Source organism: Primulina huaijiensis, unplaced genomic scaffold (assembly GCF_012295235.1).
Source record: "Primulina huaijiensis isolate GDHJ02 unplaced genomic scaffold, ASM1229523v2 scaffold24871, whole genome shotgun sequence".
Classification (NCBI taxonomy): domain Eukaryota; kingdom Viridiplantae; phylum Streptophyta; class Magnoliopsida; order Lamiales; family Gesneriaceae; genus Primulina; species Primulina huaijiensis.
Window position 1 is genome coordinate 255,318 of NW_027356090.1, and position 19,534 is coordinate 274,851.

Sequence of the window (19,534 nt, forward strand, 5' to 3'; positions counted from 1 at the left end):
ATATATACACTAGTACTCGATGCGTGCATATCGAATTGGCTCAGCGTCGGGGAACCATCAGTTTCAGAATTGCGGTATCTACGAGTGCCAAAAACCAATTAATTAAAGCATAAGTTGTAGCCTCAGTTTCCATGGCATTTTAAACAACAAAATCACTATTCACATGTATTACTCGGTGATTTATCCATTTTATCAAAGGCATAAAAGGATCGGACCAAACGTCGAACATCGGTTAAAAAGATTGTCAATATATTGTACGGTCTAAGAATTCATGACGATCACTTTTACTCTGCCAAAGGTGGTGGCCAAAAAAAATACACAGCTCTCCCAAAGCAGAGTTCAAAGTAGATATGCCTACTCTAATTCTGGTATACTAATATATGACAATGTTGTATTGGTGACGAGATGCGTCGGAAACGACCAAAATCGACTTCAGAGTCAAACCAAGGACAACTAAATAGCAATACCACTTTATCTGTCAATCTAAATCAAGATCAGGCCAAGTACTTGAACAAGTTGGGGTTCTCTTCGTCCCTCTCCAGGTAGTCTCGAGTTATGAGATCTTCAATTCGCTTCTTAATCGCCTTAAAATCAGGCTGCAACAATAAACAGTGTTAATACTAAATCCAACTTCTACACAAGGAATCAGGAGGTCAATAGCAGCGAGATTTAGAATAATATATAAAAATCAAACCTATACCTCATTTGTTTCATATTATTCCAAAGATGACCTAGGAGTCGAGATCACCAAAAAGGTGGAAAAAAGAACTTCTAAGATCATACCTTAAACATGCTGCTCAAGTGTTCGACACACTCCAGGACTAGATGTTGATGCCCCAAAACTTTACGACTTTTCATTATGCGCACAATTGAGGCATCGATTGCGTAGCGCCTATCCTTGTCAACATCTTCAACAACCTTTTTTCTTTCGTCCACGGGGGGAAGAGGAATCTGAAACTCCAAAATGGGAATACAGTTCAAGACGTAGATAAAGATATTGTGATAGACTAAAGAGAAGATAAAACAAACTGATAACCCTGATCCTTCTCATCCTGTCAGTGAACTTCGAATTGAATGTGAAATAATCATTAGGCGAAACAGTTTTATAATTCGGTTCCTTGTTTAAGATCTTGTACTTTGCACATGAAAGCGACTGAAGCAATCTAACCAAATCATCATCAGCCAAATTTAATTGAGTCGAGATGTCACCATAACTCAGCCTATCTGCAGAATTGAATAGCAGTAGTACAGCAGCCTGATAAAAAAAAACGAAAAAATAGCATTCCAGATCAATTATCCAGCTTTGTTACTCCATAAGCCCCTGTTGTTTTTTTCCAAAGGGGGATGGATTGGTAACTTGGGCAGAATTTTCATAAATAATTAACCTGGTACGTTCCCACGATTAGTTCAATTGGTTTCTGCTCAAACCTTGCATTTATGTTGCAGGTTCCCAAAGAATAAATCCATGTCAATTTCCTGTGTTTTGTTTTGGTTTGATAGAACTCCTTGAAAACCTCAACACACTTCACCTGAAACAAAAGTTGCTCAAATAAGGATCATTCATGAGTTATCCAAACCAAAACAACACGGTTAAATAGGTGGGAAAAAAGGGAATTCATTAAAAGAGAAAGGATCACACCATCTCTGCAGGAAGACACAGATCTGAAGATTTGTAACTTGGCCAAAATCCAGTCGTAAGAACAGTGACAGTCAAATCTATCCCAGGATTGGTAGCTTGGTTGTTGCCGATATATTCTTGGAAGTGGTTCTGGTTTTCCTTTGCGAGCGTCAAATCAGTAACCTGAAAGTAAAAAACTACAAATTTTAAGTCACAATTGTATGCATGATATCTGAAGGAAGTAACGAAGCTTGATTACCATTCCCTCCATCTTTGAAGTGAACTGACCACCACACTGCTGTTTTAACTTTGTTAAAATAAGCCTCTCATGATCATCATTAGCACTCTTGTCAAAAAGCAGCCGACGAGAGAGCTTCTTCCTACAAAAAAAGGCAATGCAATTGACAAAAATATGAACATTAAATGATAAAAACTCCAGTAATGCAAAAAAATGCAAGTAGAGCATGGTGTCACCTGTAGAACTCAGCAAAGAGGTCCTTATCGCTAATATAGACCAGGAGCTTGACCACCTATGAGAAGGTGCAATAAGGCATTTCTTTATGAGAGATTTTTTATATGAATGTCTAACTTTAACGGAAATAATGTTACCTTGTCTAGTGTTTCCTCAATGGCTTCATCACTTAGTTTTTCACTCCCACCTTTCTTAAGAATATTGTCACAGTATGCCGCCAGTAGCTCAGCACTTGAGACGCCAGTGACAACTTTATTGCAGAAGACCTCAAAAGCTTCCTTGAGAGACTGCATAATCAACAACAAATTCAGTAGTAAATCGCAGAAATGAATGTAATCGATCTTCTACATTGAAAACAAAATTATAATTCTATGCTTCCAACTTAAACCTTGTGAAACAGGGTGTTATTGGAGAAACAATCCTTTACGTATGCAAAATACTTGTCATGAAGCTCAATTACTTTCCTCACAAATGCCTGCAAAGGTAAACAAAAAGTTACACCTTCCTAAAACAAATAAACTACAGCATGATCGCCATAGACGAAACATTTACCTGCTCTTGTGTTCCACCAGCATTTTCTGACTGTAAAAAGCAGGTATCGGTTCCCATTACAACATATATATGATAAAAAAAAAAAAGATTAGTTTGAAAATACCACCGAATCAAATTGTAAATATATAGGTAAGAATTAAGACATTATTGATTATTAAACCAAGCAAGGCAAACACAATTGTAGAGCATAGCACAACAACCTCACATAACAATCTTAATTTTATCACATTATACAAGGTAAATAGGCACAAGATCATTCACAGAACCTTGATTGTCCAAATGTGCTTACTTCACATAAAAATTAAAAAAACGATGCCTAAGAAACTTTGAATGTCAAATATAAACCATCATTGTACCGACCTTATTGCTAGCAGCTTCTTCAGCCTGCTGAACCAAAACCATGCCTTCGGAGGTAACATGCTGCACCAAGCAAATATCATACGTACTAGGGGATCAGGAATCGATGATAAATACCAACAGATAATTCAGAACTATCTAAATACCACATACCTGCTTGAACATATTGCCAACAGGTTCCAATCCTTTTGGAATTTTGTGAAAGAGCCTATACATCCTAGAAAGATCATCCACCTGTACCCATCAAGAAGGTAAATAGTGCAACAGTCGAATTTCTCTTTAAAGACAATTAAATGGAGAATTTCTTCAACTAATTGACAAAAGCTAAAACACCTTGTAATCTCTGAGTAAAGCACGGCATCCAGAATGTTCTTTTTCCAATAATTGGTTGGTGTATACAACCAACAATTCATTTTGTACTTTCTACATCACACAGTGAGCACATATGAGAACCAGTATGACGTGGATTAGACAAATTTTTAAACCATCAACAATAATGTATCACTTCCACAAACTTGTTCACCTAAAAACTAACGAGTAAAGATAAAATGCAACATCGAACTTGGAATCGATTAAACATTACAAATGAGACTATATTTCCGGTTTTCAGCCATCTAACTCTCATCAAAGTCCATTTTCGCCAAAAGATTAGAACAAACATCCAGTCCATACAAGTTGACTACGTCAACCTCAGCCCAATGCAAGATCAAAACATTTGAATCAACCGAAAATAACAGAGCTGAAGTACCAACAAACTTGGATAGTCCGGAATGGATTTTAAGAAACTCAGCCAACTAATAGTAGACCACAATCAGCTCAATTATTTTTATTTCAAGTCCAAGTTCCAATTTTAATTTAAACATTAGGTACCTATTCATTATTATGCACATTTGAGAAGTAAAGCACCATATATAACATCAATTCCTCATATAAACCAACTATTCTCAAATACAACTTAGGAAGATTGCAGGTTTGAGGAATTCAGATCATGAGTCCTGTTTTCTATGCTTTACACGCTACCTCGTTGCATGGATATGGGTAAGGGTATCGTATCGAATACGATACGGATATGACGATATGGAAAAGTTTGAAAATATAAGATACGATACGACTAGGATACGACAATTATTAAAAATATAAAAAATTTATATATGTATAATTAGTATTAAAAATAAAAAATTGTATATATATAAATATTTATGAAATACAATGTACAAATTCAATGCAGTGATTTAAAAAGAAAAAGTCAATTTTTTTTTGCCGGAACGTATCCAAAAAACGTGTCTGCGGCGTGTCATCGCCTTATCCAAAACGTATCCGACTGGTCAACCCTAAAAAAGTCAACGTAGCGGATTTTGTCGTATCTGACACGCGCATCCATGTCCGATACTTCAGAATTTTTTTTAAGGTGTCCGTGCTACATAGCACACTAGACCTAGAAATTTTAACTATAAAATAAAATAAAACACCAACCTCCAAAAGTTTTGTCTCACTGCTTGAATGCAAATAATGAGAGACCCGGTCCTTTTCCTTTCGCAAGCACTCCTCTGCCTGTTGTTAATCCATTGAAATAGGTTTTATAAACTAAAACAGTAATTTACCCCAGTAAGGTAAAGTAAGTTGCAAATTATATTTACCTTCAACATGTAATCAGGACAAGAATCGTCCACAATCCAGTTTGACGCTTTTCGAGAATAGTAAGCAGCTGTGTCATTAAGCATGGCATCTTCAAAGTCTTTCTGATAGTAATCCATCTGCCCCATCCCAATCTCCACAAATATATCAAGTATGTTCTTCAGCAAAGCCCTGTCAATCTGTTCTCCTTCACGTTCTTGATCAATCTGCCATTTAAAAAAATTATAAACCTTGAACAACATTCAGAGTAAGATATATTGCTTGTTAAAGAAAAATCCTTGCCAAGGTAATGATTGCATCTCTGGCTTTGTATCTCAACTCGAGGTACACCTATCATCGATATTCAAACAGTGAATCAGCAGATGAAAAGATATTGATAAAAATATCAGGTGACGCATAAAAATGGTGTATGTGGTCAAACAATGAAAAAGAAATCCAGACATCACTGAATAAAAAGAGGTGAGACAACAGATTGCAACCAACCAGATCTCGAAAGCAGGCTAGCCCAACTTCTTTCAGGGAAGGAAGTGACCTTCGGGCTATAAAATATCGATCAAGATAGTAAAAGAAACGTGATAGCCACCTGACCATTACTTTATGATTTGTCCATCTATTTACAAGCTCCCTCAGCATGAACTCATCGTGCTTTTCTCTCAAAGATGGCAGGACCTGGTAGAGAAAGATTGACCCATAACATACCGATGATTTCAGTTCCAAAAAATGACATCTCAATGGAAGGAAGATATTAAGATATTCCACTCATAAATAATACAACAGGGTAGGTAAAATCAAAGGTGGACGAATGTTGTTGAATTCATCCATATTCCACATGCTGAACAATGAAACTTAATTATTCTAAAATATAATCAAGATCAAGTTGGCACAAAAACTTTTATAACTGAATAGATTCCAGTCTAGAGATCTATAAAGCAGAAAGTTAAACCCAAAAAATAATGTACTCAATGTCTATCATCCTAAAGTGCAAAATTGATTGTGTTGTCAAATTTTGGTACTTCTCATAGAGCTGCTGGTATTTAAACGAAGATCAAATAGTAACTAAAGAACTTCAGATTCCTTACAGCAGAAGGAATATACGCATCAAAAGATTCTTTGTACTTCTCATAGAGCTGCTGAGAACAATCATGAGGAGGCTTCTGGGTGCACATATTGTATATGGTACTGTGTTTCATGTCAAGGATAGTAACAAATTAACTAAAGTTGAATAAATAACTCGGTTTTTCACTTGCAATACACAGAAGCACAAATAACACCACGCAAACTGTGCCAGCCAAACAAATTCGATGGATAGATAATATCGCAGTAAACTCTCTCTTTTTGAAAGTAAACAAATTTATTTAGACTTCCCTGTAGTGGGAAACGCGAATATAAGGTTATACCGTTATAATTAACTTTATGGAGAAGGAAAAAAACTGAATCAAAACAGTCTTCCTGTTACGGAGAAATAGGATATGTGTAATGCATCATGTATTCTTCTTAATATAAGGTTATACCGATATAATTAACTTTGTGAAAAGGGGAAAAAAACTAAATCAAAACATTCTTCTTGTCACAGAGAAATAGGATACGTGTAATGCATCATGTATTCTTCTGAACTGAACTGTGTTTCAGAACGGCCTTCTAAAATCTTCTTCAATTTTGTAATGCCTTCTTGCATGAAATTCCATCCTTCATCCAACTCAATAATTTTCGTCTGATTCATTCCGTCTTTATTGAAAACCTTTCTACAATCTACAGCCATAGATATAACAGTCACGTCCACGATAACAACCAAAAATAGCAGTCTTCCTTCTACAAAGGTGAGAAGCCAAGTGCAACACACACAACGCTGATCACGAAAAGACAATCTAAACCCTAATTCAAACAATGGCCCCCCAATAGAAACTCCAAGTTCGATCAAGTCCACTGCTGATCAAGCAAATAAATCAACGATCCTCGAGCAATAACAACCTCCCCTCCCCCAACCCCCCAAAAAAAAACTAATAATAAAAACCATAATTCAAAAGAAATAAGAAATATTCTCCCAAGTTAAACGGCTAATGTATCACTTGCAACAATACAAAGTTCCACAAAACTTCAACCATAACTCTTGCTTCCATTAAATACCAAGAATCGCACAACATCAGGAAAAAAACAATCTAAAAAAAATAAAATCATAGCATATATATGTACACAAACCAAATATCTAGCATGCCCACGAAAGTGAAGTACTAGGCTTCCCGGCTACAATGAATCGGGGACCAAGAAGACGATGAGCCAAGGTCCGCCAATGGCGCAAAATGGCGGTTGTGGCGGTTGAATGAGTAAATTGTTCCCAGAAATGGCTTTTTTTATACACAATCCTAATCGGAGAATCGATTTGAGGTCTTATAGATTTTATTATTTACTATAAGCACTTCTAAAAAGTTTATTAATATTTATATTTGGAAAAAAAATCTTATAATATTTTTAAATAATATATCAAACATATATCTCTTGGTGAGTCATATAAAACTTCCTTTATTATATATTATAATATTAAAAAACAAAATAAGTTACCAAAACATGTGTCATACTAATTTACATATACATACATATATATAACAATTTGTCACATTAAAAATATAATTTTGATATGTTTCATCACATCTAATAAATAAATATTATTTTATTCGTGAGATGACATTCACTTATTGGATATATAATTTTGACATGTTTCATTATATTTAATAAATAAATATCATTTTATTCGTAGAGACGTATATAACATGATTGTTAACGCATGATGTGAAATTAAAAAAAAATGTAATTGTCTCCGTCAAACAAAACTGTCTCTACTTTTATTACTTTTTAAAAACAAATAAACAGAAAAAACTTATTTCTAATTCTCCCAAACAAGACCATAAAAAATTTATAATTTCTAAGGAGAAAATGAACTAAAAGCATAAAAATGGATTTTTCACTTACGACTTTCGATCATTTTAGGAAACAACTCCTTTTTTAAAAATGCGTTTATAACTAGGGTTTCCCCATTTAGATATATCTCAAATAAAAAAAGAAAGGACAAAAGTACGTGAAAAAAAGAAGAAGAAATCACCAACATTTATTTGTAATTGTAAAGGAAGCATTACACCCCATTTATGAATGACATGCAAAAATGGGAATCCACCATTCATCGGCTTATGATCAAACTCCTCCCACTATTTTCAAGAGTGGTTATCTTTTTTCCATTTTCGTTTACCCGATTATCCGATTGAATCCGAGATCTGACCATTGATATAGTTCCTCTGTCGAGTTTTTACTCATCAGAACGTATTGTACAACGGCTTTTCTACATCAGAATCTCCATGTGAGATCTGTTGATGGAAAGGGTTATGCATAGCTTGAATTCTCTGCTGATTCATGGCTTCCACGTCCATTCTCTGGTCATGCAGATTATTCTGTGCCCTTGATCCCCCAACCCCCAAGAAATCAACGGTCGTCATATCATTTCCCCCTCCCAGTCTTGTAAGATTTCTCGCCATGACATTATTGTTATGTCTTCCCTGTTGAATACCAGCACAGCTTTGATCGCTATTTTCTTGTATCTCTACTAAATTTTTCAGGAATCCGGCAGCCGCCACTGAGTTATGGTCGCTCCCAATAAGCATTCCGCCGTACATCACCATATCATTCATGGCGGAGCCACCAGCTCCGCCTCCGCAGTTCTCAAACAGTTGGGTGGCAAATCCACTATTCATAATCAATGCTGAAGGTTGTTGTTCGTTTTGAGGTTGAAAGTTGTCGTAATGGATATTAGTAATGGGTCTAGCACTGGATATCTGGTCGGGGCCGGACATGCTGCTGACAAAGCTCTTCTGCATCATAGGGGAGTTGATACTATTGCTTGCCGTGGCCCCCATTTGGGCTGCTTTCTGCAGCAGAGCCGTGGCAGACATATGGGAGCCAGATCCCGAAATTTGGCCCAGGTTCTTGTTATCATGGTGATAGTTGTAGCCTGACGGGGACGAGTTTGAGCTGAGTTGAAGGCCGGATGAAGTTGAAGGCATGCTTCTTGGGCTGCCGAAGAGATTACCCGAACTGCTCGAGAACATGGCGCCTGCGGCACCGATGTTCATCGGCTTGAAAGGGATCGGGACTAGCTCTTGTTGGAGTGATTTTAAAGGGTTGTTGAATTCCATTGATATGTTGGAGTTGGCGTTTATAGGCATAGTGGACAATAACTCGGGCATTTGGGCTTGCAAATTCGGGCTCATCAGGCCATGGGTCATTACTTTGCTGTTTTCTTCAGCCAATGCATCACAAAATGCCCGGTGAGTTATGAAGCTGTCTCTCCTGCATGAAACAAACCATTCTATATATAATTCACAAAAGATTCTTTGAAATATATATAATTTGCCAAAAAAAAAAAAAGTAGTTCTCATCTCGAATTTCTGTTGCAAATTGAATAGTGAATGAATCCTTAGCTCATTTTTGTCAAAAGAAAAAAAAAATCCTTAGATCCTTGCTTCGTGTGAAATTTGATAGTAGCTAAAACAGCCAAGGAAAAAAGCAAGATTGGTTTTATAATTGATCTACTTAATCAAAACTTAATATTAGTTCACTAAATTGATTTATGGGAAATTCGACACTGTAGGATCAATGACCCATATGTAGGTTTGCCGGGGAATGGATCCCACGGGGTCATTGATCTATAAACTTAGAGCCCTAAGTGGCTGGCTAAGTGTAGGATCAAAGTTTCCATTGGTTTGTATGTATACAACTTGCCGGGCATTATTGACTTGACGATAGACAATGCTGATATGACACTGAAAGCTACTGACATACCCGAGTGAAATTAAGAAATTTGGTAAATATCGATCTAAATGTGTTAAAACAAACCAATTTATTATGCCGATACCAACAACTTATAGTAGCCTCCTAAAAACTCAACCATTGTGCTATCTTTTTAACTAAAGTTCGAATACCAATAGGATAAATGCACTTCATCCTGGTGAGTAAAAGCAAAGCTTACCTCGAGAAAATGGTTCCACAGTCACACTTATACTCCCTAGTGCCACAAGTCTTTTGATGAGCTTTCCAATCAGATTGAACTGCATATTTCTTGGAGCATTTGTCACATTTCCACTTCTTCTCTCCATGTTTCCTGCTGTAATGTTTCTTGATCCCGGTTAGATCGCCTAAAGCTCGATTCGGATTATTGTGCACACAGGACGGTTCGGGGCAGATGTAAACGCGTTTTCGCGCTTCGGTCGTGGTTCTCTGCTTAAGCTTCCATGGAAGATTGTGACCTCTTCTGTGTAATTGCAGATTTTGATCCCTTTGAAACCCTTTGTTACATATTTCACACACAAATCTGTTTGTTGCCATAAGGGTGGTTGGTGATAAAGCAACAACTTCAGCTGTGGGATCTGATTCATTTTTAGTATTTTTAGACTTCTAAAAATTGAAGAAGAAATTCAAATATCCGTAGCCAAAAACACAATTTTATCCCATATTTATATAAAACTTGGTCATATGAAAATCTAATATGATGTTCAAATCAGATTATTTTGATTTTTTTATTCGTGATGTGTTCGTTATCTATGTTAATTTATTGTTCGTTGTCTATGTTGTCCGGGATCAAAACTGTTTTAGGATTCAACAAATTCGTTTTGGTCTTTCCTCTTTCAGTACAATTATAACGATGAATTAACGTTAGGTGTCAGAAACATCTTAAATTTAAAAATCGAAGTAATAGATTATTTGATCCTAAATATTCATATCATTTTATTCCATACGAGATGTTTGCAGCATAAGGGGAAGAGCTAAAACTCGTCATTCTGTGTGTGAAGATCATATAGTGACACGAAATTCTTAACTTATTTCCAAGAACATAAATTAAAATAGAGTGATGCAAGAGTTGTACAACTTGCCTGGAGTTCCTGGTAGATTTCGTTTCTTCTTGGCAGTTGAGGTGGAGCCATTGCTGCTGTTCGTGGTCGCAGGCGCAAGCGACTGGTTGTGTTGCACCAGCTTCAGTTCATGGCTCTGCTGAACTTCTCCAGAAGAGAAACTCCCTTCATCACCTGTAATATTTGACATTTAGATTTATTAAAAAAAATATTATTAGTTATATAATAAGTTTATTTTTAGTGTGTGTGTGTTTTTTTTTTGGGCCCAAGATTGGATTTTCTTTAAATTTTGGTTTCTTGGTGTTGGTGCAAGTGTAATCCAAAAAGGGATTTGTTTTTTGGGAGAGCCTAAAATGAGGAATTTGGTTGAAGTGGAGGAGGACAAAAGGGGAGCGAAATCTCCTCTATTTGTGGGAGAAGAGAGGGGGGTCTTGCTCTTTGTTGGCTTTGGGATGTCAACATATGAATATGGTCTACTTTGGCTTATGTGATATTATATATAGTTGTGAGAAGAGACAGCTGATGGAGAAATGCCCCTAGTTTTATTCCTTTATTCACAATATATATATATTTTTTGCTAGTTTCATGTACAGTTACAGAGGACAATGTGCATTTTCCACAGTATTTAGTTGGGTTTTGGTCATTTAATAAGTCAGAAATTTGGCTATAGTGCAATATTTTTCAGTCATTTTTCATAAAAGAGCTTGTAAAATCTGACATGTCAACAATACTATATACTATGTTAGTAATAATATTTGATGTTACATCAGTATGTTTTTATGTCAAGCAGTATTCCGATGAAAAAAGACTAAAAATAAGAGAAAAATGTATTGTATTTTGACCAAATTGAAAAACCCAAACCCAAAAAGAGGAACTAGAAAATGGTTTGGTAACATTTCTCTTGATGATGTATGTGAATATGCATCTTTCACATTTTGTGTGTATAATTTTTTTCAAAAATAAAATAAAATTCACTCGCTCCTGATGATTGAAAGGCACTCACCACTATTAATCAACATTATTGAATCTAACAAGATTTAGAAAGGGAGTCATTCTTAAAATAAGTTTTCCTAAATTATGTGCATATGCTTCAATCTTTGTTTGGACTAAAAATGTCAACAAATCACAAAGAGATTAAAATTATATACATACAGACACGTCCTATATATCTTGAAGGATATACATATACATATATATATATACATATATAAAGATTTTAACAATTTATTTTAAAATTATAAAGTGTAAAAAAAGATCAATGTTTGATCAAACTTTAAGATTGTTTTTTTTTTTTAAAAAAATAATNATCACATACATGGGATTCATCGATGAATATCGATAAAATTAATGGATCCCATTACAATAAATGACAATAATAATCCAACAACAATTGAAATTTAATTATTCTGATTACTTCATAATAGCTATGCCAACAATAGACAATTAGCTAATTGACACAAACTAAGATACCTTATTTTCCAAGTAAAAATAAAGGTTAACCTTAAAGTTAGGCATTATTTGGATAAAAACAAACGAAATAATCCCAACATTTTGCTATCTGTTCCTTTCATGAACATGTTTTATTATTTAGAAGGAAAAATTGACGTTCGATTTTATCGTATTATCGACTAGTTTAATGTGTTTTTATTTAAACGTTATTTTCACGAAAATGATTTATAATTTAAAGGTGAAAGAGCTATTTATATTGGCATTGTTCGGCAGAATTGCATCGAGCAATTGCTTAGTCAGTTTGATACCAACGGTTATTCTTACAATTTATTTCTTTTCATTTGTTTGCTTTTTTGTTTGGTAATGAATTGTTTGACCCCACCTCGAAAGAGACACATTTTAAGTATATTTTTTCGTTGAAATATTATATGAATAATGTTACATGTACAACACAAATAATTCAATACAAAAATTTCATTTATCAACATCTCATGATAAATTCAATACAAAATCTCACGATATAAAAACAAAATCTCACGATTTAATTGTTATAAATATCGTTATACGATATTTTGGTTGTACTTTTAGCATTATTCAAAAACTAATTACCAAGCAAGGAGTTCCGTATTCTTGATGCAGAGGGTTTGCTCTTAGGTTATCTAATTAATGCAATATGGGTCATGCACATGTTACGTAATAATAGAAAACAATTCAACTAAAAGATTTAAAAGTTTGTTTCAATTTGTTGATTAATACTTCTCTCTTTTTTTTCAACCTTAGAATGTTCGAGGTTTCAAATACTTTGCTTCGGGCTAACTAAAATCGTAGTCCAAAATTCTAAACTTATAATTTTACAAATGTTAAGTTTGATTTTTAAAATTTTATTATGAGAATAAAATTTGGTGGGATGAAATTGTAAGATAAATTTTCTTAAATTGTATTTGAATGGAAAGATTCAGAATCAAGAAATTTATTCGATAGAATGATTTGAAATGGTTCCATTTTATAGGATTTGAATCGAATCCGTTAATTTAAAGGAGAGTTTGCAAAAGACAGAGTTTGATCATGATCCATCCTCAAGGTATGGGTTCCTTAGACAAGGAGGAGGCATGACTCTACACCTTAAACAAATCTGCGATTCTTTTGCAATTTAACTGGTTTTTCTGGATTCATCTCATCTGTTTCTTCACTATGGTCAGTAAGATCTTCCCACTCTTGATGGATAGCAACGGTTGATACAGGGGATGACGTAGATTTAACATCTGGATGACAAACAACCATAGAATCAGAGAAGTGGAAAAGCAAAGTTACTGAAATGTGAGAATCACTCTGCCAAATGCAAAATGCAGAAAGATTTAGCATCAGAGTGAAAAATATGTATAATTACCAGATGATAATGGGTTATGGGTTATTGGTAGGATAACAGTCGCAAGACATAACGTGACAATTCGTAGGTTTAAGGACCATAACTAAAATTTAATTAGGCAATGCTCCAACACAAGTATAGCTGTTGGATTTGTTGAATACAAGAAGTCCATTTAACAGCAAGAAGTGATTTCTGAAACCAGCACAACACATCTTTGTTGTTTTCAACTGCTAAGACATTTCTTTATGTTTGGTTTTCCATTTTCCACAATGTGAACAAATAGAGTTCTTGTCACTCGCTCTAGTCACCAGGATACTGTCCACATTCAATGACAAAGCTAACACTCCAGTTAAGAATGAACTAACTTTAAGATATGGGCTGTGTTTTTATTTTATGCTGATAGCACAACAGACAGTGTCAACATTAATATGAGACATTAAAGGCTTAAGGACGTCTCGAAGAGCTATAATTTTCAGTAAACCATAATCGTGGATCATAATGCAGGATATGCAGCTTTTCATACCTAGTTTTAATTTGCCTTTCCCGGTTTTAACTTTCTCCGGTGACTTCTGTTTTCCTGCGTCACGAATTTCAAAAAACTCAACATGAGAACTTCATGAAACACAAAATATTAACACAAACAATTTCTACTGACATTCGTTGTAATTACCTTATTCCAGTCTAAATTGGTTGGCATAGCAGACATTTCGGGAGTGATATAGTCGGGTGTACTACAATTACAGAAAAAAATCAACAACCCTCATAAGGCTGATTCTAATATCGGAAAAAAAGTTATATCCTCTCCGTTTCAATATCGCGCTTTGTCAAATTCGCATACGCGTTACAAAGCTTGCAACTTTACAAGTAGATAAACGAGAGAAATCACAAATCAAGCAAATGCAGCTAAATCCGTTATCCAAAACAAGTGTATATTAGTTACCAGAAGAAATCTTGGCTGAGGATGAATCCTTTGTCGTCCGCACAAGCAATGTTCTCTTCAAAATACATTGGCAAAGCCTCAGCTGATGGATTTGCTTCCGCATCGAGAAGCTTCTGGAATCGCGGAGAATTGTCCGATTCAACAGGTAAACCAAATGAAAATTGCTCTATAGGTACCGTCAAATCATCAAATGTTCCGTCAGTTATCCTTTCACGATCATGCCACAGTGAAGCTAGTGGGTTTTTCTGGGAAATCGAGTACGTGTTCAAAATTTTAATAGAATTCAAATTCCGCGCGGATTATTGGTAGAAACATTAAAAAAAATGTGAAAATTGAGATTGTGGGCTTCGTGTGGGCTTAAGCCCATGCCATGTTATTATGGCTTGCCCTTTGGTGATCTATTTTGGTTTAGTTTTCGAGTCGGTTTGATAGATATTTTATTTTATTAAATTTGGAAAATTCTACTATTCGAATGTGTTGAAAGAAATTTCAAGTCAAAATCAAGCTCAAATTATTTTGTAATCAAGAGCTTTAATATTTTATGAATATATATATATATATATATATGTATCCAATAGGTGAGTGACACCTCATTGGTGCTCACATAAGTGTGTACGGTAGGTGTGCAACATATCAAAACTATATATATATATATTGCACACCTACCGTACACACTTATAAAACATAACTCAATTTACAGCGGCCCACTTTTTATTTCTCTCTTTTAAACTTGGCCCGTGCAAGACCCAAGCCCAGAAAATAGGCTCTTTGGCTTCAAGTCCATAAACCTTCTCTCATTCTCTTGAATTTCCTTTATTCAAGTAACCATTTTATTTGGCTACATCATGTACATTTCGAGCTTTTTAAGACGTTTCGAGCTTTCGAAGTTTCATTCTCGAACTTTGATATCCGAGCAATAATTCAAATAACTCGCAAATAGGTTCGAAAATTTTGAACTATACTCGAGCAAAAAAATTTAAAAAATTCGATTTTCGAATGGAGCTCGAACTCGAATATACTCAATTTGAGCCGGATTTGAGAATTAAATTTTTACAAATATTTGACTCGTTTTCATTCCTAAATTTGAACTATGATTCTCCTCCCATCTAGAGCCATCCTAAAAAGTATATTTGAATCAATCAAAAAATTCTTTCTTCAAATACGACGGCTATGGATCTCGGAAAAGTATATTATTATATATGGTTATGATTTTTCGTCAAATATTTAGTTTACAAAAAAATAGTTGAAGCCTGATGAAGAACACCTTCGATATTTATAAAATTGAAATTTAACAACAAAAATAAAATAAAAATACAAAGAAGATCTACTCTATAAAATATTAGTTTTATACACATGTAATACCCGAATTAAATTATTATATGTAATAAATCAAGGAATTACACGTTTACACCTCGCCTAAATATTTTCAGTGACTATAGACAAACACGATACCAATAATTTATGCCCAGTGCTTCTGCTTTTTTAGATTATACTTATCTCTTCACTTTCTCAAACTTTAAGATTGCCGTCTTTAGAGTAAAATTATGTACTTTTTGCAAGACTGGTTTATTCTAATACAGAAAGATCCCACGTTTGCCGCTATTTCGATAGTGTTAATAATACAACTCAAATATTTTAAATCTTACGCCAATCAAAACACCAAGTTTCGGTCATATCTATATATGTAACCTACTAACATTACTTGCATTAAGGAGAATATGTGTTACGGTCGTTGTCAACTAAAAGTAGTCACTATACAAATTTTGATCATTTTTTCTTTATCAAAAGTAAAAAAAGCTCGGAGATACATTGTTATCCCAGGCTGGAAGTCATTATAAATGCAGGGTAAGTGACCAAAGTAATTAAGAAAAGGAAATTTTGTCTAGTCATTTCAAGTGCGTAACACGAAAAAATAGAGAGTAAAATTTTGTTTAAAAATAACATTAGGTTCACTATATCCATAAAGCATGGCATGTTGCTTGTGCTTCTGATTTGGCTTCCACAGCCTAAAGTGGGCAAATCATTCTTTTTAATTTTTTGCTGCTGCTTTATTTCTTTCTATGAGATGGTAGAGTATACTACTTTAAATTTATCTAACACTACACAAGAGACTTAGAGAGCCCTTAACCTTTTTTTCTTCTTCCACTCTACTGATCTCCTTAATCTAACACGCAGGAGAATGGAAAAGGCATCTGCGAGTGGCGATGAAACGGCCTCCGAAAACCTCAAGTATAAGGTAGTTCTTGTTGAATGCTTATGTATAGATGGTTTTGTATCTGTATTCATTATGCTTATTTTGCTATTATTTATTTTTAATACATTTGTTTACATATATATACAATTAATATTTATATGCAGACATGGGCTTTAAGAGTGTCTATCCACTGTGAAGGCTGCAAGAAAAAAGTAAAGAAAGTACTTAAAAATATTGAAGGTTGATGTCTGATGCATATATCCGTGTTTTTCTTTATGTGGTTCATTTCAAATGCTTTAATTTATGTGTAGATCAATTTAGGTATATTAAGTTTTTATTATTAATTCCTTTTTTCATCAGGTGTGTATAAGATCGAGATTGACACCAAACAGCAAAAAGTTTTAGTAACAGGGAATGTGGATTCTGAAGCATTGATCAAGAAACTTGTCAAGTCCGGGAAACATGCCGAGATTTGGCCGGGTGACCCTGATAAAGAAGGGAAGAAGCCCGGAAAGTCGAAGAAAAGCAAGAACAAAAAGGAGTCTAAAGACTGTAAAGATAGTGAAAGTGGTAATGATCTGAAAAAACAATCCAAGAAAGATGAAATCAGTCATACTAAAGATAATGGACATGCGAAAGAGGATGATGACACTTCTGCTGATGATTGTGCAACGGTGGCATCGACAGCTGAGGAAAATGGCAGCAGCAAACCGGACGTGTCAGTTCTGGCTAGTGGCGGAAGCAAAAAGAAGAAAAAGAAAGGGAAAAAGGGGAACAACAAATCAACCAATATTGAAGGGGGTGACAATGCAGGTGGCGGCATTCATGTAGCCGCACCAGCAAGCGGTGGATCTCCTCCGCCTACAGGAATCCCCCAACCGCCCAATGACCCGATGAATTTGAGACCTCCATGTCAGCAAATCTTCTCATTTCCACAGTATTACTACGCTGCCCCAGAATACGGAATGAGTTACAATACTGCACCACTTGGTGCCACAAGTTCCACTTCATATTATGCCATGCCTTTCCCCATGCATTCTTATACGTACTTGAACCCGTATTACCATGCCCCTCCTCCGCGGTCTGTTCCAACTATAGATGCAAGCAGTCCGGATGGTCATTACAACGACGACGACGAATTTGGATGTTCAATAATGTGACACGATATTCCCAATGTGCCATGCATTATGTATGCTACGAGTAACTAGGTAATTTAATGTAACATTAGTGTGTTCGAACTATTATAATTGTGTAATAGAATAGAAAGATCATAATATAAGATCCTAGCGAGTAATTGTATTATACCTGTATTAATTGATATAATTAGTTTAATGTAATTTGCTGCATGTCTTGTTCTTAATCCGGCAGGACCCACATTTTAATTAGGTTTTTCCATCGATCATACGTATATATTTAGATAAGCATATGAACAAGGGCATGCAAACCAACACACAGAAAACGAGAACGATCATTTCAAATTTTATACATAGATTTTTCTTTACAAATATCAAATTTGCTTTTGAAAATTTTTTTAAATTCCCCTCCATCTTACTCCCATAACCACGATCCAGGTCCCTTATACATGTTATGTGGTGCAAAATTCTCGTTGGCACGGTGAAGTCACCCAAGAAGTTTAGATAAAACAAGTCTTCAATTTTGGAAAATCTTACACCTTGTCGAATTAGGACGAAACATTGTTGATTTCAGCAGAAAACAGGCTGCAGTATATTTTACGCAAATTCCATCGCTTAGGCCTCCTCAGCCGTTTTCGTAATTTGTTATAATAATAGATTAGCTTAGGAAATTCATGTTTCCAATTATTTTTCAGATAAAATAATTTTCTTTTATTTGCCAAATATACAGTTTCCATTTTTAAAATATTATGTCATCCTAGGTATGTGGATGTTGTTTTGGTTAATAAAGACAGTTGAGTTCGAACAACAAAATATCTCGAGTATTTTCTCTTTTTTAGATTTTCATGATCATTCTGCATAAAACAACTGGTTGATTAATTTCGAATATTTTGGTTTACACACATAAGTTGCATGTGCGTATGTATATACCCATTTGTGTAAAAGTAGAGTTTTGTTAATGAAAGTGAATCACCTAACAAACCATATGACAAAAGAATGGGTGGCTTTAATTCCTTTTGGAAAAGAGATCTGTTTAATTTGTTTGGTAAAACACCTCATTTTAATGCATGGCTTAGTCACGTTAAATGGTAAAAGAATGTGAAGGTAGACATATACTTTATGTTGAAATAAGGTTTGTGTGGCCGATTTAAAGTAAAATTTGGTGCAATTCTTGAATGGCTTACATGGACGAGTTGTTATTTTTGAGAAATTAGGGATCTTGCTTTTTTATATGGTAGGAGGTTGCTAATAGAACTCAATAAAACTATATATGCTAGCTTTTCAACATTGTCGCGCAAAAAATTCTGTTATATTTCACAAAATTAATCATATGTGTCATCCGAAATGTATATAACTCGAAATGAGTTTAGGTTTATTTGTATGAATCTATATTTGGCCAGTGTGGTGGGTGTTAAATCCTTTGATTTGGTTGTGTTATTTTTATTCTGAGAAAAAAATTATAATAGGCGAAGAAAGAGGAAACGTATATATGTTGGAAAAAAGAAATTCAAATGACATCTCTTTGTGAAAAAAAAAATATTCTCCACATTCCTTTATATTACATTGTCCAACTCCAAGTTGTCCTTCAGTTCTTTTTGGGTACTTTAATTTTAACAAAGTTACCCTCTTTTAAAGAAAAAATTATACTCTTCCAACTTCGGAAAAGTTAAAGGTTGAACCAAACCTTATTCAGACAACCAGAAATCATTTTATACGGTAAATATATAAATTAAAATTCAATTTCATGATAACCAGTATAAGTTATTTACCGTTTGGCTTGAGGGATAAAGTGATTAAAAAAATGATAATATATTGAAAAATAAAAATAACATAACTAATTTTTAACAATCTAATTATCGTAAAATTTGAGTTAAATGCGAGAGGTGATGCGAATATCATCTTTCAAACCAAACATGAAATTAAGAGG

General features: G+C 34.6%; 3 protein-coding genes and 1 long non-coding RNA gene across 5 annotated transcripts; 1 reads left to right on the forward strand and 3 right to left on the reverse strand.

The window, feature by feature from the left end:
- Positions 1-255: 255 nt before the first annotated feature.
- LOC140967327 (cullin-1-like) lies at positions 256-6,998 on the reverse strand. 2 transcript variants are annotated; one of them, XM_073427788.1, is made up of 20 exons: positions 6,831-6,998; positions 6,221-6,383; positions 5,714-5,813; positions 5,118-5,303; positions 4,917-4,964; positions 4,637-4,840; positions 4,473-4,550; positions 3,333-3,422; positions 3,153-3,233; positions 3,003-3,062; positions 2,643-2,672; positions 2,479-2,565; positions 2,228-2,377; positions 2,093-2,148; positions 1,878-1,998; positions 1,640-1,801; positions 1,386-1,529; positions 1,037-1,255; positions 784-951; positions 256-596 (listed from the first exon to the last, which is right to left on the reverse strand). In XM_073427788.1, exons 2-20 carry the CDS (start codon positions 6,352-6,354, stop codon positions 495-497), a joined length of 2,220 nt encoding a protein of 739 aa, XP_073283889.1. In that variant the 5' UTR covers positions 6,355-6,383; positions 6,831-6,998; the 3' UTR covers positions 256-494. The 2 variants fall into 2 exon arrangements, with proteins under 2 accessions (XP_073283889.1, XP_073283891.1); XM_073427790.1 differs by lacking the exons at positions 6,221-6,383; positions 6,831-6,998 and adding an exon at positions 6,106-6,135.
- Positions 6,999-7,936: 938 nt separating this feature from the next.
- LOC140967336 (zinc finger protein GAI-ASSOCIATED FACTOR 1-like) lies at positions 7,937-10,924 on the reverse strand. Its single transcript, XM_073427803.1, has 3 exons — positions 10,547-10,924; positions 9,646-10,042; positions 7,937-8,966 (listed from the first exon to the last, which is right to left on the reverse strand). The coding sequence occupies exons 1-3, from the start codon at positions 10,713-10,715 to the stop codon at positions 7,937-7,939; spliced, it is 1,596 nt and encodes a 531-aa protein (XP_073283904.1). The 5' UTR covers positions 10,716-10,924.
- Positions 10,925-12,985: 2,061 nt separating this feature from the next.
- Positions 12,986-14,503, reverse strand: LOC140967245 (uncharacterized). Its single transcript, XR_012173552.1, has 4 exons — positions 14,281-14,503; positions 14,011-14,196; positions 13,864-13,917; positions 12,986-13,236 (listed from the first exon to the last, which is right to left on the reverse strand). It is a non-coding gene; the product is annotated as an uncharacterized lncRNA (long non-coding RNA).
- A 1,753-nt stretch (positions 14,504-16,256) lies between these two features.
- On the forward strand, positions 16,257-17,834 carry LOC140967293 (uncharacterized). The gene is made up of 3 exons (XM_073427731.1): positions 16,257-16,516; positions 16,639-16,714; positions 16,835-17,834. Exons 1-3 carry the CDS (start codon positions 16,460-16,462, stop codon positions 17,632-17,634), a joined length of 933 nt encoding a protein of 310 aa, XP_073283832.1. The 5' UTR covers positions 16,257-16,459; the 3' UTR covers positions 17,635-17,834.
- The last annotated feature ends 1,700 nt before the right edge of the window (positions 17,835-19,534 follow it).